Source organism: Halichoerus grypus, chromosome 6 (genome assembly GCF_964656455.1).
Source record: "Halichoerus grypus chromosome 6, mHalGry1.hap1.1, whole genome shotgun sequence".
NCBI lineage: Eukaryota > Metazoa > Chordata > Mammalia > Carnivora > Phocidae > Halichoerus > Halichoerus grypus.
The window spans coordinates 117,037,086-117,055,602 of record NC_135717.1 but is presented as its reverse complement, the minus strand read 5'-3'; the positions used below and the strand labels follow the sequence as shown (position 1 = coordinate 117,055,602).

The 18,517-nt window shown below is 41.7% G+C and overlaps 1 protein-coding gene across 2 annotated transcripts in view; it reads right to left on the bottom strand.

The window, feature by feature from the left end:
- Positions 1–18,517, bottom strand: part of DIP2B (disco interacting protein 2 homolog B) — a 222,341-nt gene that overhangs the window by 11,360 nt on the left and 192,464 nt on the right. For both annotated transcript variants that reach the window (XM_036098925.2, XM_036098926.2), the window contains exons 24-34: positions 17,258–17,367; positions 17,038–17,118; positions 12,538–12,661; positions 10,875–10,996; positions 9,524–9,635; positions 7,249–7,358; positions 6,418–6,548; positions 4,613–4,781; positions 3,316–3,486; positions 1,778–1,839; positions 790–847 (exon numbers count right to left, since the gene is read on the bottom strand). In XM_036098925.2, the coding sequence (XP_035954818.1) occupies positions 790–847; positions 1,778–1,839; positions 3,316–3,486; positions 4,613–4,781; positions 6,418–6,548; positions 7,249–7,358; positions 9,524–9,635; positions 10,875–10,996; positions 12,538–12,661; positions 17,038–17,118; positions 17,258–17,367 (1,250 nt within the window). The remainder of the gene's footprint in view (positions 1–789; positions 848–1,777; positions 1,840–3,315; positions 3,487–4,612; positions 4,782–6,417; positions 6,549–7,248; positions 7,359–9,523; positions 9,636–10,874; positions 10,997–12,537; positions 12,662–17,037; positions 17,119–17,257; positions 17,368–18,517) is intronic.

Genomic DNA, 18,517 nt, shown 5'->3' with positions numbered 1-18,517 from the left:
GGGACTAAGACAGTAACTGTGTCTCTTCTTGAACATTTTATTTTTTAAAGATTTTTAAAAATTTATTTGACAGAGAGAGAGACAGCGAGAGAGGGAACACAAGCAGGGGGAGTGGGAGAGGGAGAAGCAGGCTTCCCGCTGAGCAGGGAGCCCGAGGCGGGGCTCGATCCCAGGACCCCGGGATCATGACCTGAGCCGAAGGCAGACGCTTAACAACTGAGCCACCCAGGCACCCCTCTTCTTGAACATTTTAAAGCCTCATTCTAATCTAAGATATCTTATCCCCATAAACACACACTCTATATATCTGTAGTCCCTTCCCCATTTTGGTTTCTTTCAGCTTTAAACACATGCATGCCCTCCCTGATCTTCAACCACACCTCTCCACTGCCACCCTATTTTTCTCCCTGTAACATTTATAAAGACAGAATTGGCTCTTTCTAAGTGCTGTTCACTTCTCCACCTTGAATATAATGAACACTGAATTTTGCTGATTTGTCAAATAAGAATAACACGTCAGTTGCATTTTTAAAAAGAATCTGTGGAAATTAAGAAAGTCCAAATCTACAGTTCTTATCTATGTACCCATATGCATTTGAAAGTATTAGCTAAGGTGAAATTGTTGAATTATCTCCAGATTTCAATTAAGGCTTGCCCTGGGTACTATTATGTTACATGGTTTCAAGTTTCTTTAAAAGGAACCAATAAAAAAATAAAAAATAAAAAAATAAAAACAAATAAAATGAACCATTTCCCAGGTAGACCAACTTCCAATGGTTAACAAATTACCTTTCCAGACTCTGAGAGAAGCAAACTCTGGGGGGCACCCCGTTCCACAAGACGAACCCTGTAGAAGAACAGTATTTACTATACACATACATACATACATACATATATATATATATTTGAAAAAATGGCTGCACCATGTCTACTACGGCTATATACTGCCCTCCCGAGACCTTTATTTTGTCTCTCCTTCTCCTGCTAGAGCGGAGTTTCTCAAACTTGGCACTACTGACATTTTGGGTCAGATAATGTTCTTTTATGATTTTTTACGAGGGGCTATCTATCCTGTGCATTGTAGGATGTTTACCAACATCCCAGGCCTCTACCCACTAGATGTCAGTAGCAACCCTCTTGTTGTAACAAGCAAAACCATCTATGGACATTGTGAAATGTCCTCTGAAGGGCAAATTCTCCCACTGAAAACCACTGTCCTAGAGACATGCTCTACCTGTGCAGGCTGGGTCAGTGCCCCGGGGCACATCAGTGAACACAGCCGAGGTCGGTGGGACCTGGCAAAGGTCCCAGAGCCCTAGGACCAGGCACTCACCTTGGGACATAGCTAAAATTCCCGTTAGCTGATGAGGAGGAGGGCTTTTATTCCTGGGGTTTAGATAAAGTGTTGTTTCAAAAACCCTACTCTGCCTCATTTATTTTATCTGTTCCATCTTTTATTTTTAAACTCCCAGAGGAAAGAGTTTACCCATTTTAGTTCACTTTATATCAAATGTCACAAAATAGTTTTACATAGGCAGGAACTAAGTATTACATTTTAATATTAAAGAACAGCGCAGCAACTCTTGAGAATTAGAGCTTTCTTCTTACAAACATAAATCTTATCAGGTATTAATAAAAACAAATTCCTTCCCTCTTCCCATCCCTCCCTGGAAGATACAAACAAAAGGAATGAGGGAGAGAGCCAGCTTTCTTGGGGCTCAGAATTTTTTATGCTTAGAAACTCAAATAGGGAATGAGCATAATACATTTACTGTACCTGTCATGTCTCAATGATTTCAGATCTACATACACAGTAGTTGGATCAGGCCCTGAGGTTCCCTAAAGAAAAAGAAATCAGTGCACTTTTTCTTTAAAATTTAAATGAATTGTGTTTCCATATTTCACATTCTCAAATCAAGAAATAGATAATTTAGCCATATACATGAAAAATCCAAACTCTATTCGGAAAGCTCACCCTCTCTTCAGCCAGATGAGGCAGGGCTGCAGTCAACACCTGAAAGAGACTCATGGCCTCATGTTTCTTTTCCTCCCTCCCCTGGGAGAGCAGGCCAGGAGCCTAGTCACAGGGGCTGGAGCAGCCCTGAAAGGTTACCAGGCTGAGGAGGGTTCTCATCCCTGGACTCAAGGCAGAGATGAGAACGCCAGCATCCACGGGATTTTTTTTTTTTTTTTTAAAGATTTTATTTATTTGACAGAGAGAGACCCAGCGAGAGAGGGAACACAAGCAAGGGGAGTGGGAGAGGGAGAAGCAGGCTTCCCGCTGAGCAGGGAGCCCGATGCGGGGCTCGATCCCAGGACCCTGGGATCATGACCTGAGCCGAAGGCAGACGCTTAACAACTGAGCCACCCAGGTGCCCCCATCCACGGGATTTTTAAAACCAACACTGGCGGGGCGCCTGGGTGGCTCAGTCGTTAAGCATCTGCCTTTGGCTCAGGTCATGATCCCAGGGTCCTGGGATTTAGCCCCGCATCGGGCTCCCTGCTCCGTGGGGAGCCTGCTTCTCCCTCTCCCACTCCCCCTGCTTCTGTTCCCTCTCTTGCTGTGTCTCTGTCAAATAAATAAATAAAATCTTTAAAAAAAAAATAAATAAAAAAAATAAAACCAACACTGGCCTAAGTGGACAGTAAGGAGCCTGTGATGGGGCTCCAAGGTTAAATCATCATGATGCTACCTGAACGTCTTTTGCCCACGGTCACAGAAGCCCTGAAAGTACCCACCCATGTATGTATGCCATCTTCTTTTACTTTACTCCCTCTTTTCCCTACCTATATTTACCGTATTAGCCTCCCAGCTCCCTAAAATCAGACTTAGTTCTTTTCTATTATTTACCCACCAACAATAACATGGCAAAGTTGCCATCTGGCTGAAGAAAAGAATACAGGCTTATTTGTGCTTCCTTTGTTTAAAAAAAAAAAAGAAGGAGACAGAAAAACAGAAGGTAAGATATTAATAAAATTCAAATAGGACTCAAAAATCTTGGTTCATCATCATGTACTATTAAACTACTAGAAGTAAACATTTAAATTGGGGCTCATCTGCTGGGCGTGACTCCAAGCGTGTGTACCTAGTAACTCAGTGATTCTACAGAATGACCCTGTGAAGAACAATTCTATTATCTTCATCCTACAGATGAGCAAAATGAGGCACCGTGAAATCCAAATGAAGAGCCTGCGGTCCCAGAGCAAGTAAGTGGAACTGGGCTCCCGCCAGGCTGCCTGGCTTTGAAGCCTCTGCTGTGGAGCACCACACACTCTGCTTCCATTTATTATCAAGCAAGATTTCATGACAGTCACCTGTAAACATATCGCTACATTGACTCTGGATCCAAAAGTGGTGCTGACAGCCCGAGGGGACAGCCCGATGTCTTTGAAGAGCTTGGAGAAGGACTGCTGGAGGGCAATGCGGGGTCGCTCCTCAGCCACAACCACACATGTCCGGATGCAGGAGAGGTTGATTCCTCTGGTCTGTAAGACACCAATGGCCCGGGAGTTGAAGTTAGTAGGAACAGAAAAAGAACCGAATAGTAGGGCCATTGTTCTATCTCTTTGGTCAGAAGAGCCAAGGAACTATGTATTCTCATCTCAGACACTCAGGGAAAAGACTAAAGTTTTCAGAAATGCCAAGGCATTCCACTAACATCACTACCCACTGGTAAATCTGTTCATTCTCTATTTCTTTCCTCTTTTATCTAAAAATCTTAGATTCTTCAGCGATCCATTTTTATACCTCCCCATTTCTGTGCTTTAGATGTCTTCCTATTTCAAAATGGAGAGAAGGGACTGAGAGAAAAAGAAATCCAGCACTCTAGAGATCGAATCTTATTTCTTTTTATCCTTCTTAGGGTCAATCCTCTATTTTTATTTATTTATTTATTCTTATTTAAGTTCAGTTGACATATAATGTATTATTAATTTCAGAGGTAGAGGTCAGTGATTCATCAGTCTTCTATAACACCCAGTGCTCATTACATCACGTACCCTCCTTAATGTCCATCACCCAGTTACTCCATCCCCCCACCCACCTCCCCTCCAGCAACCCTCAGTTCGTTTCCTATGATTAAGAGTCTCCTATGGTTTATCTCCCTCTCTGATTTCGTCTTGTTTTATTTTTCTCTCCCTTCCCCTGTGCTCTTGTTTTGTTTCTTAAAATCCACATAATTCTCTATTAAAGAAAATCAGTGTCCTCTGACTCTCTCATATGCCAGTCAGACATATCATCCCTGGGGACACACACGAATGAGCTCCCCTGATCTTTGGGGCACACCCCAATCTCCACCACTCTGGGGCTGCAAATTTTCTTGGAAAAAAATCCTACTGGGCGTCATGGTTCTCTTTCATCTTTCCACGAAGTCATTTCCATTCAGCCTCCTGACTAGTTTCACCTTCCTCTCCACAAAGTAAGACTCAGATTAAACTCTAAAAGAGCGCATGAAATTAGAAAGTGGAAGAAATAAAATTTCTGAGGTTTACAAAATGTTGGCTGGCTAGAAAAAAGCAGGCAGATAGGCCTGTCAGGCCCGGCTCGGGTCTCGTCATGCGTGGCCCGTTTCTTTCAGGGCTCTTGGGACCAGCTACTTGTGTGGTTGCTTACCTTTAGCACCTCCACTTGGTTTCCAAGCCCTTTGGTGCAGAGCTCCATTACTGAATAGGAGCAGAAAGTGTCCCTTATTTTGTACTGGTTGACAGTGGAGAGCCAGAGGAAAAGGTTGTTTTCTAACTCCATAGGAGGAATTAAGATGGACTGGTGACCTGAATAGACACTGCAAAGAAGAAAGGCGAGAGCTGACATTATCAATTCATCCTAGACATCTTGATGTTTTAGAACACCATCCATTCAACAAATATTTACTGCATGTGAAGGGCTGTGTAAGGTCATATGAGATATAAAGGTCTAAGCATCAACCTTGCTGTCCAACTCACAAGACACAATAACTAAAATAAAGCAGACTGGTATATACTGTAACTGAGATGTGAAGATCATAAAACCAAGATCATAAAAGAAGGAGCAAGTCGTTCAAATTAGGAAAGCTGGGGCGGGGGGTGGGGGCGGTGTTTCACTGAGTAGGTGTCAGTTGACCTGGAGCTTAAAGAATGAGCAGGAGTTTGACAGTGGCTGGAGGAAATGGGGGTGGTGGTGAGAGCATTCCAGGCAGAGGAACAGCATATGCAAAGGAAAAGAAACATAGAAGTATATGGTGCGTTTAAAGTTGTCAGAAATAGCATCCTAGTATGAAATCCTATAGCACAGGATGCATGGGGGAGTGGTGAGAAGTGAGGCCAGAAGGGTTGGGGCCAAACTGTAAAAGAGCGTAATTATCATCTGAAGGAGTTTAGGCTTTACCAGCAGGCAGTCTCTGCGGCTTTAAGCTGGGGCGAGCCCAGCACCATGGAGAGGGACTGGAGACACAGACACTGGCGAGGGAGGGACAGGAGAGGTGAGAGATGATGAGGGCTTGAATCCTGACAATGCAGCCAGGATAAAAAGAAAGGAATGACAGAGTCACATTTTATATGTATAGTTCACAGCCATGAATCCTCAACTTCCTAAACCCGAGTATAGATCAGAATCACAAAGAGCCCAAGAATCCTGTATTTAAAAAATACTGGAATTGTGGTTGCCAACTCTGGAGATCTAAGTTATTATTAGTAAGTCTGGGGAAGGCCCATTAATTTGCTTTTTTAAAGACCCCGAGGTGATTCTTATGTACAGACAGGTTTAGGAACAACTGAGCCACAAAGGACACGACACTTAATTGGATGTGAGACGTACAGATATAGAAGTTGAAAATAATGCTCAAGTTCCTAGTTTGGGCCCCTAAGGTGAATGGTCCCATCCTATCAAAGATGAGGACACACAAGGGGAATGCTGAGTTGTAGGTGTCTGTGAAGCATTCAGGGGGACGTCTACCAGGGAGGTGAAAATGCAGGGCTCAGAGAAGGTTCCCTGGGAGGAGTGGGGATCTGCCATTCCATAAGACAGAATCTGGACAAGACAGACACGCTACTTTCCAGGCACATGCTGTCATCCAATCTCATTATACTCCTTCCTGCCAAACCTAGGGGGTACATTCTAGCTGTCAAAGCATGACATATTTCACCCAAGTATCATCCTTTTACTTGGCTCTGCTTCTAAAATAAGGATTACAGGATGGAGCAGAGAGCAAGTAATAAGATCACTCACTTTTTGTATGAGGCATAAAACTAACAGACAAGAAAAAAAAAGGGAATATAACCAAAAACTAAATGAACTTCAGAGATACATCAGGTGCACAAATTCTGGAAACATCAGCATTTTATTGAAAGATTACCAAATTAAGGGAGCAAAGGGAAGGATGAGATGGTTATAGCCCCAAAGACATCCCCACTCATTCTGTCTCTTTGTTTTTCCATTCCTACCTGCAGAGACACCAGAGTGCAAAGCCAAGTCCACAGTAAGGGTCAAGGCAGATAGCGATCTGCCGAGAAGAATACAACTCACACTGGAGCTTGATGGCTCTACAAAGAGCATTGACTGCAGAGTGGGACATCTGGAAAGTAGGGAACATAGAACAGGATGGAACTGGCATCCCCACAGGCAGAAAAAGCCCTAATGATAGTTTTGAAAAGTTTCAAATTTCCCTCAAACTCCTCAAAATGTTTGTTTTTCATTGTTTCAAAAAGCCTATCTAAGTCTGGAGTGCCTGGGTGGCTTAGTCAGTTAAGCGTCTGACTCTCAATTTTGGCTCAGGTCATGATCTCAGGGTCGTGAGATCGAGCCCCATGTCCAGCTCCACCCTCAGTGCACAGTCTGCTTGAGATTCTGTCTCTCCCTCTGCCCCTCCCCACCCTCTAAAATAAATAAATAAATCTTATAAAAAAAAAAAAAAAAAAAAAGCCTACCTAGGTCTAACATAAGGTAACATATTTTTGTTCATTAGTTAATACTGAGTTCTATGAAATATGAATCTATGGTTTCTTACTGGCTTTAACTGTGACTCTTGTTATCTATTAGCTTCTAGGCCAGGTTCAGAACACTTCATAACACACATTCCTTGGGGTTACTTATTCCGGAAGAGCCAATGCTTTTATTTAAATATAGCAGGGACCTTTGATCCTCCGCCTACTGTCTCTGGTACAAGCAGTTGGCCTCCACATCTGAAGTCCCTGGGGCAGTGGTCATCTCTATTTTGTGCAGACCTGGCATTGTGCCAGCATCCAGAGAGAGTCAGTATCTCCAGCCCACTCTACCTTCACTCCTGTCAGCATGCCAGTTGTGGAAACACTAAAATCAAGATACGCCAACATCTCAGCAGTGGGTGGTTTATACAGCTGAGGTAACCTTTTCCTGGGTAAATCATCTGCAATGAAAAGAAAAAAACCTGATGTCAATCGGACACATTGGAACATGAAAATCATTGCTCTTCAACTGGTTTTCTAAGGCTTTGCTATGGACAAATATAGCTCCTGGGATTTGCTAAAGCTTAGGCTTCTCCTATTTAACCAAACAGCTCACATATGTCACTCCTAGAAGTGGGTTGGGGTTGAGGACACCACTGGGTAATATAAACAAAGCAAATCTACATCAGATAAATGTATTTACTAGAAGGTTGGTGAGGGGTAAAGTAACAAGGCGGTAGAAGACATGAACTAAGGAAGCAGATCACTGGGGTTCAAATCCTGCTCTGCCATTTACCATCAAAGTGACTTTGGAATTATTTAACCTCTTTGTTTCTGTTTCCTTATAATACTTACCCTCATAGGATTGTTAGAGAGTTGATTCACATAAAGCACTTTTCAAACAACTCAAAAACTCAAAAAGCCTTAGTTGTTATCATGCTGGTTCCAAGTTAAAGTTCATTATTTACCGTTTAGTACATGCAATATCACTCATGGACAGCTTTAAAAGTTGTTTTTCTCCAAGTTAATACGGTAGATTTTTAAGAATGAAAACCTAGAATTAGGGATTATTTTCCTTTGCTCGTTTATTTATATACCTCGCCCTTCCTCCCAAATTTGCTTCGTAAGTATGTCAAAACCAAGGATGTCAAGGATGTCTCTGGCCCCAACCATGCCTCTTTAATGACTCCTATGGCTTTCTGGATCAAGAAATAATTCTGACTCTAAAATTTAAATCTCTGTATTGTTGGGCGCCCATCTCTGGTCAAACCAAAGAATTTATCTATCACTTTCAACCCGCTTTTGTATAGTGTAGGGTCACTCATGTTCCTACAGAAACCTTTCTGTTGTCTGTATCACAGCCCATAGTTCAGGTCTTCCTGAAATGTGACTGAGTCCAATAACCGTAGTAAATCTACCTGCATCATTAACACCAACCCACTCCATTTGTGTTATATATAACTGTGCTTACGTCCTTAAGTAACAAATGTAAAAAACTCTAGTTCAGCATTTGGCACGTAACCACCACAAATACCTGCCATCCCTGCATTTAAACCCATACAAATGTTCCTGAGTTGGACAGACACCATGTGGTACTTACTGAAAACAGGGAGAAAGGAAATGAATGGTTAAGAGTCTGGGAATGGAGCCAAATCAACTGGGTTTGAATTTTAGTTATGCTACTTATTTAACCTCCCTATACCTCAGTTTTCCTATCTGTAAAATGAGGATAAAATTTACACCTATCTAATAGGGTTGGTGTAAGGATAAAATTAGGCAATATATGTTAAATGACTGGCATATAGCAAGGGCTCAATAAAAGATGTTATTATTATGATTATGTGTGAGGTGCTTTACATTATGTCATTTAATCATTACAGCTCCATGAAGTGGTTATTACAACTCCCACTTTATGGACAATTTTGCCCTAGTAGGGATACACGGAGAGTAACAGAGTATCAGGATTTAAATATCATCTCTCTGACTCCAAAACCCACTCTCTTCCCTCTACCACCATTCTCCAGGTATCCCCACATCTTATCCCCCACCGTGCTTTATTAGCACGAATATCATCTACAAGTCATGTACTTCATGGTTTTTAAAGTACTTTCCTATTATGCTGCACTTGACATTCTTGAAAAATACGTGAGTCAGGTAAGGGTAGTTAGGAAAGGGTAATCTCAGAGAAGATTATATAGAAAATAAGTACTTGAGCTTGAACTAGAACCAGGTCTTCTGACTCCTAGTCCAATGCTGCTTTAACTAGATCACATCTGAAAGTCAAGGACCAGATCATCTCAAGATTTTATATGGTCTTACGTGTACACAGTTATATTCTGCATAAAAACCTAACCACCATTTGAGGATGCCAAGAGTAAGAGCAAGACACTTTTTTGTTTCAAGAGCTTTTAGCAGACTATGATCTGCATCTTTGGATCTGGTTGCTGTAGCATCCAGTCCTTTGGTAATACAAGCGAACCAGACACGAAGTTTTGCTTCTGTCTTAGCAGGTGGAATGTGTTGCAACCTAAGAGTTGTACAAACATCTTTGGCATGAGAATCTAGGAGATCTCAGGGAATGAATGTTCTTGCTCCTTCAGTAGCTCTGGAGAAATCTCCCTTTCACCTGTGTCAATGATGGTTGGCCAGGTTTTCACGTCCACAGCTGCTGCTGCCTCTCGGGACCGCAGTAACCTCAGCAGGGTCTGTGTGGTGAGAATGCAGGCTGCTTTGCTGACCTAGAAAACAAATGGACAGAAATAAGCACCAGGAAGCTTAGTTCCCACGTGGCGCCACAGGCCCCGGCTGCTGCTAAAAGCAAACTCATACTGGACTAAAAGCACACCATACTGGACAGGACAGTATTCGTTTTTCAAAGAACACACAGCAGTACAGTGGATGCTGGTGTGTCCCCTACATGTGTCCTTCTGGAACTGTGTAACACTGAACTGTCTCAGAAGGATGGACCTGTTCACAACACAAGTTATTGTAAACAAATATTCTCAAATATTTCATCGTTAAAATCTCAGTGTGGATGCCAACATCTCTTGATTTCATGAAGACCATGATAAAGTAAAAACATGGATTTTGTACTGCTCAGGGAATGAGGAGTCAGAGGATCATCTCTACAGGAGTTCGTGTTTGCCACAGTCTAGTGAATGGAGAAATTTACTAGGCCTAGAACATATCCTGAATTTGAGGGATGCGGAGCTGTCATGGAAACTAAGCTCTCCTTTCACACCTATACATGGAAAACGCAAAGTGACCAACTTCCCCTTAAACTGCCAACAGAAGGAAACTCCCCTCCCTGCTGCTCTGTCCTACTTTGCAGAATATAAAGAGGGCATTCTGCTGAACTAAACTTTGTAATAAAATCATCTATGGTGAACATGGCTTTTACACCACAGGCTCTGGCTGCTGACAGAAACAAATGTTACACAAATTAGAATTCTGCCTCTTTGCTGTAACATGAATTAGGATATGATGCAATACAGATTTATGTTACTTCCTTCAAATCTCATATCCTTGAGAAACTTCTATCACTTCCAGGGCAAGATCTGGATACCTTTTAATACTATGCCAAGTGAATTTATAAAACTAACCCAAATAAAAATGACCAACACTAGGGAGAATTCAGTTTGGCATGTCAAATTACCTTGGCTACTGTGCAGAAAAAATGAGAACATTTTTTTAAGAAGGGAGATAAAAAAAGTTTTATGGAGAATTACTAATGACAGCCTCACCTCCTTAACGTTCATGATAAAAATACAATTCTGTACCTCACCAATAATCACTTTCCCATATTCCTTCACTGAAAAATGCTAGTCATTTTGTTCAGATAGATGAAAAGGAGGTGGTTTTCAGGAGACAGATTTCACTTCCCGACTCAACAAAACCGGAAATTTAGTAAGGATCCTGAGTTGTCTGACTCTGGATTTTATGAGATGAGGACAAGGCAAGATACACTCGGTACTTACATCAACAATCATGCGGACAGTGGGCAATGTGGCCGTAAGGTTCTGAGCATGAGGAGGTCGGACAGTGACAGGTATGCACCCCGCATACAGGCAACCATAGAATGCAGCTATTAACTCGATGCCTGCAAGACAGAATAACTTAGCTGCCCTGTATCACTCAGAAACTAAAAGGTAGATCTTCTAAAACCAGTTTATTATATCATGTGCCAGATAGGTTATTGAGATCATAATTTAACATAGATAATAGCAGAAGAAATTTTTTAAATCGAGAAGGGACTGAATGTAAAGAAGGAAGCATATAAAACAACTTAAAAAATATACAGAAGCCAAGAATAAGTAACAAGAAAGGAAGTCAGAAGTAAAGAAAACTCTTGAAAGACACCTAAGGAAGGTATTTTGAAATCACTACTTGATATTGCTTAGAAGAAATAATGGCAGAAATTAGGTCTGGTAACTTAGGAAATAAAAGAATGGGGAAAGGAGGGATGAGGAACACCTGAGCTTTAAAAAAATATTTAGAAGGCTGCTGTGTGACAAGCAATTAGACTTCTGAGATGTTGCTCCACCTGTGGGTGCGAGTTTTAGGGAGGTAAAGTGTGACTCAGTTTGAAGAAGACTTTCCACTATCAGGACATGGAGAGTGGCCTTTTCAGGAAGTGCTCTGGTCCATCACCATGTCATTCACTGGTGGATGGAAGACAATCTTACAGGAACACCATAGGAGGGTTCTTTTACCAGATGACTTTCTTTTTTTTTTTTTTTTTAAAGATTTTTATTTATTTATTTGAGAGAGAGATAGAGAGAGAGTGAGAGAGAGAGCACAAGCAGGGATGAGGGGCAGAGGGAGAAGCGGACTCCCCGCTGAGCAGGGAGCCTGACGTGGGACTCGATCCCAGGACCCCGGGATCATGACTTGAGCCAAAGGCAGACACTTAACCAACTGAGCCACCCAGTCGCCCACCAGATGACCTTTTAAGAAGTCTTAGTATCAGTGTAAATAAAATAGCATAGTGAGAATCACAGAACAAAATGAACTAAGGGGGATAAAAGACCAGAGAAAACCAGAGGTATGAGTGGGTAATGTGACAGAAGAATAAAGAAACGAAAAACTCAAATATTTCACCTAACATTTTTAATATTTACACCAAACTGTCATCAAATAATTCTGAGTCCCTCTTACTGTGAAGAGAACATTTTTAAATTAAATGAGAGCATGGAAGATGAAAGCAGCAATAACGAAGACTACACATCCATCAGGATATAAAGAATGCAAAGTCAAAAGAGTTCACACATAATATTCTTTAGGAACTGGGTGAAATGGTCCCATTCCTGAACACTCCTAGAAACAAAGCACCTCTTTTGAAGGTTCCAAAAGTCAGAAAGTCTTCACTTACTCATTCGATATTTACCATAGCACCAGGAACTATGCTAGACAGTGGGAATACAAGACTAAATACAACAGACACAGTCCCAGCAGAGCCATGGTGCTGCCCAACTCCAGGGCGTGAAGCTCGGTTCTTACCTTAGCCTGGGTGCCTGGGACTCCCAGAGCTGGGAAGTGCCCAGCCTATGTGGGCAAAGATGGCGGCCCTCACTTCCTGGCCTCTCATACTCTGTAGTCTGGTAATGGAGCTTGAGTCTAGTTTACCAACCCAACACCTACCAGGTGGATAGAGCAACACCACGTTGTCTCCTGCATTTAGATGACCCTTATCACCAAGAACTGACGCAATCCTCTCTGCCCGCTTATGAAGCTGAAGGCAACTGGCTGTGCACACAGTAGTTCCCTTGAAATAGAAGAAAGTATAAGTGGGTCAAAACTCAGGAAATTAAACAGTGACAAGTACAACGTTATGTCGGAAAGGCTTGTGCCTTGGTAGATTCTCTTTAGCAAGTTATCAATTCCAGTGAAAATTCCCGTAGTACCGAAAGACGTGTGGTATTTCTTTTTCAATGCCTGATGGTACTTAGGGAATATCAGCATTAACTTAAATCAAACATACGTATCTATAGTCTTTCTTGTTTAAGACAGCTTCAAAAACACCTAGGAATTTTTTATTTAAATGAGGAAGTAAGAATGGAAGGAAAATAAAGGAAATAAAAGTAGGATGAGGGCAGGAGTCACTGCTGGCCGTGTGGCCACGTGCATCATGTGCATTTGCTGTGCGTCACACAAATTTGGCTCCGAGTATTCTAACAGCAAAGATGTAAACAAAACAGGAACAATTGGAATCAGAGTCCACTCGCTGATAATAAAGATTAGCAGATCAGAAGATGGCCAGCTACTCCTTTTTTTTTTTTTTTTTAAAGATTTTATTTGTTTATTTGACAGAGAGAGACACAGCGAGAGAGGGAACACCAGCAGGGGGAGTGGGAGAGGGAGAAGCAGGCTTCCCTTGGAGCAGGGAGCCCGATGCGGGGCTTGATCCCAGGACCCCGGGATCATGACCTGAGCCGAAGGCAGACGCCTAACGACTGGGCCACCCAGGTGCCCCCAGCTACTCCTGATCCTTAGAATAATTTCTCCTTGAGGTCTTCATCAATTCCTGAATGTCAATCCAAGTTTCACTGAGCTGGGCTTTTTGAAACCCTTTTGTGTGTAAAGATAAACCACACAAATATGAAAGTGCATAAAATATGAATGTACTGCATAATGGAAAATTACAAAGCAAGCACTGGGATAAGAACGGGCAGGCATGAAGAACACCACTGCCAGCAGCAGCAAAGCACACCCAGGGGTGCCCCCCCGCTCCCGGTCTAGTCTCGTTCTTTCTTTCCCTCCATACGTAACCGCTACTTTGACTTTTTAATCTTAATCACTGATTTCCTTTTCTTTATAATGTTACCACCTGTGAAAGATTTGATTTTATAGAAATGTAATGTACAGTATATACTTCTGTGTTTTGCTTCTCTCTCTCAACATTAACAGTCATCTCTGCTGCAGTGCACGGGTGTAGTTCTCATTTTTGTTGCTGCGTAGTATTTAACTGTACAAACACACGACAATTTATTCATCCATTCTGCTGCTGATGGACAATATCATTCTTATACATGTATCCTCATGCTTAAACACATGAGTTTTGGTAAAGGGTAGACCTAGAGATGGAATTCTGGGGTCACCGCATATGCCTATCTCCAACTTCACTAAATAACACCAAATTATTCTCTGCCTATTGTGCTAATACCACCCTATCTTAATTATTGTAACTCTGTAACTCAAAAAGTCTCACAAGAAACACAAGTTTTATTTTTAAAGCTATTTTAAAAATAACTTTTAAGTTTCTTTAATATAAAATAGTACATGTTCAATATGGAAAATAGAGACAAGTAAAATATAAGATATAACCACTATCAACATTTTGCTGTATATTTTCCTGGCTTTTAAAAAATGAGTATATATTATATATAAATTCACATGCAACATTAAAAAAATGTTACCATATTATACTATCTGCCTGAAGCTGTGTATTGCACTGGTAAAGAATGTGGGCTCAGAAGCCAGCTCTGGGTTCAAATGAAAGCGCTAATTTCCTAGTCCCACCACTTACTAGATCTCAGGCAAGTTATTTTCTATCTCCGGGCCTCAGTTTCCTGAACCTTAAAATGAACTATAAAATATATAGCACCCAGAACAGGGTCTTCAGTAGGTACTCTATTATTATTATTATTATTTTTTAAAGGTTTATTTATCTCAGAGAAAGAGAGTGAGCACAAGTGGGAGGGACAGGGGGAGAGGGAGAGAGAATCTCAAGTAGACTCTGCACTGAGCACGGAGCCCTATGCGGGGCTTGATCTCACGACCCTGAAATCACGATCTGAGACAGAATCAAGAGTCAGATGCTTAACCGACTGAGCCACTCAGGTGCTCCTAGGTTTGATTATTTTACTGAAGTTTGATATGTTATTCTTTACCACTTGCACATTATGAATATTTTCTGCATAATCAAATATTCTTTTATAACACTGTTTTGAATGGCTGTATAGTATTTCATGCCATAATTTTATATGCCATAATTTACTTAGTCAACTGTCTATTGTTGGACAGTAAGGTTATAACACTAAAATGGATATCCCTTTGGCTAAAGTCAGGGTTAAATCCATAAGGCCATTTCTTGTATCTTACAATATTCTTCTTTTTGGCCCATGGTACAGTAGCAAACTAAACCTTCAATAAAAACAATTTTCTGGGAGTGCCTGGACAGCACAGTCAGTTAAGTGTCTGACTCTGGGTTTCAGCTCAGGTTGTGATCCCAGGGTCATGAGACTGAGCCACTGGGCGTGGCGCCTGCTTAAGATTCTCTCTCTCCTTCTCCCTCTGCTCCCCCATCCCCTGCACTCTCTCTCAAATAAATAAATCTTTAATTTTTTTTTTTTTTTTCCTGGGCATGAGGGAACAATGTGATATGGTCACTAAGCTTTCTGATAGTCTGGGCTAATCCAAGGTAACATATTAGAATATGCAGAAGAATAAATGGACTAAATGTCTTTGAGTCAACACATACATTACTTCTCTAACCAAGAAGCAAATTTAAACTTATGCTCTCTAACAAATACCTGGGGGCGCACCTGGGTGGCTCAGTTGGTTGAGCGACTGCCTTTGGCTCAGGTCATGATCCTGGAGTCCCTGGATCAAGTAATGCATCGGGCTCCCCGCTCGGCAGAGAGTCTGCTTCTCTGACTGCCTCCCCTCATGTGCTCTCTCTCTCAAATAAATAAATAAAATCTTTAAAAAAAACCACAAAAAACAAAACACAAATACCTGGGATACAGGTTTCACAGGGCTTTAACTGTAGCCCAGCTTAGAAGCGGAGTGGGGAAGTAAGCTGGACTGACATTTTCTTACTGAAATTGAGGACCCTAATGAATCCACGGGCTTGGAGGGAAGCCCAATTCATTTAGAGTAGAACAAGGAAGTCGAAAAGTTTTCTATCAGAGTGCAATGGTTCTTTAGATTTTTAATGATTTTTCACTAAGATGCGCAGCATACTCCCCTTATGAGGTTCTATCACTAAATAAACTCTCAAAAGTGTTTGTATAAAATACATCAGAATCCAGGGGGGCCTGGGCCGAAGGGGGCAATTTGGGTAGGTGGCCCAGGAGATTTCCATAGGCCCTACAGTCCTCCCCCTGATGGTGGGAAATACTGTTATATGCCATTGTCACAGTACTTTTAGCCTCTGATTCAGCTGTTAAAACAAGTATTAGTACACGCCCACAGAATGCCTAACTTAAAAAAATATAATATTCTGGGGCACCTGGGTGGCTCAGTCGGTTAAGCGACTGCCTTCAGCTCAGGTCATGATCTCAGGGTCCTGGGATCGAGCCCCGCATCGGGCTACCCGCTCGGTGGGAAGCCTGCTTCTCCTTCTCCCACTCCCCCCGCTTGTGTTCCTGCTCTATCTCTCTCTGTCAAATAAATAAATAAAAATCTTTAAAATACATATATATTTTTTATTCTGATGAACCATCCATTAGAAAGTATCAGTTAATAAATTTTGAAAAATTTCCATTTGTTTTTTATCTGTTAGCAATAAATCATTTAAGTATATAGTAAAAATAACTTTGCTTCAAGAAATATTTATCTATGGGGCGCCTGGGTGGCTCAGTCTGTTAAGCGTCTGCCTTTGGCTCAGGTCATGATCCCAGGGTCCTAGGATCGAGTCCCAGACTCCTTGCTCAGCAGGGAGTCTGCTTCTCCCTCTTTCTCTCCCTCTGCCACTCCCCCTGCTTGTGCTCTCTCTCTCTCTCTCAAATAAATAGTAAATAAAATCTTAAAAAATAAATGTTTATCTAAAGTCATTTTCTTCCTGGTGGAAGTCCAGAATTAAAAGTCAAATTGGGTTAAAAATGACATGACATAATGCATCCTATACATCTGCAGATCTATGGAACTGCACTGTTAGCCCCACTGTTCTTATCAGGACTGAATAAAGGCAACTCGACTGTAACATGAGGAGAGCCAGCATTAGATAACACTCCAGGAGGTCTCATTTCAACCTTGAAGTGATTGCACAATTTATCCTCATATGTCAAAACAAGGAGAAAGCAGTAACTCCTCCCTCAGAGTTGACAATGGAAATTTTCTGATGGAAGAGATCAAGAGTGCCTAAGATCCTCCCATAATAGTCATCTGATTAGACATATACAGTTGGATTTTTAATACCTTGGCATTTAACAGCATGAAGAGTACATGGTCAGGAGTTGCCTGGGCTCGCCACTGTAAAATCTCCGCCAGAAACTGGTGCTGAAGTCATAAAGCAGAAAAAAGAATCAGGGTCAGTAACTTTGGAAAAGTTGGATAAGGCATCTCCCATCTACTGCCTGAAGCAGAAGTTCTGTCCTTGACTTTTTTATAAAAATCAACACATCTGAACTCTTCTTACCTTCCTCACTAAGTCATTCTCTTCAATTTGCCCAAGATCTCTTCCTGCAGCTTGTGCTATGCGTTTTCCAGCAACTAGATTCCCAACCATCACAGAAGCAGGGCCCACACCTGTAAGTAAAGGCAAAAATCAACTCTCTGGGGGTGGTAATTCAAACTATATCCCTGAAGTATTTCCAGACTGACCCAAACCAGTTCAAATATTCATTCAACAATTCAGACTGAGCATTCCTCTAGGCACTGGGGGCACAGTAGTAAACCAGCCAAACAGCCTGTTTTCTGGTGTGGAAAGGCAACCAGTAAGTACATATACAAATAAACCATGTCAGGTAGTAGGAAGTGCTAGAAAAAAACAAGATAGAACCAGAGAAGAGACAGGGATTTTGGAGGGTGGAGGGGAGCAGGTGGGCTCCTATAGCTTGGGTATAAGGAATTTTTCACTCTGAGGAGGTAACAGTTGGTTGCACTAGTTCCTACTGATAAATAATTTCATCAGGTCCAATCACAGTATGACCCTAAAAATGGACTTAACAGTAAGGAATATCTGGTCTGGAAAGAAATCTGCCATCTATGAGAACTGAGAGTGGGTTCATCAGGAATCTCAGAAGTGCTTTATTAAAAGTGAGTAATGACAATGTGCTGTGGGACATTCTATAAGACAACTGGCCTGGACTCTTCAAAAACCGTGTCTTTAAGAGAAAATAAGGCTAGGAGTTTCCAAATTAAAGGACATGACAGCCAAATCAATGCATGACCTTGACTGGATACTAAATTTTTAAAAATCAGTTGTAGGGGTGCCCGAGCGGCTCAGATGGTTAAGCGTCTGCTTTTGGCTCAGGTCATGATCCCAGGGTCCTGGGATCGAGCCCTACATTGGGCTCCCTGCTCAGCGGGAAGCCTGCTTCTCCCTCTCCTTCTCCTGCTCCCCCTGTTTGCGCTCTCTTGCTCTGTCAAATAAATAAATAAAATCTTTAAAAAATAAAAATTAAAAAAAAATCAGTTGTAATAAAAAAGTGAAGAAATCTGGATACAGACTGTGTATTATTAGATGATAGCATTATATTGTTAAATTTCTTTATTTTCTTTCTTTCTTTTTAAAGACCAAGTATGTGTACAGGAGCAGGGGTGGGAGGTTGGGGGGTGGGCAAAGGGGGAGAGAGAGAGAATCCCAAGCAGGGCCCACATCCAGTGCGGAGCCTGAGCGGGCTCCATCTCTTGACCCTGAGCTCATGACCTGAGCTGAAATCAAGAGTCAGATGCT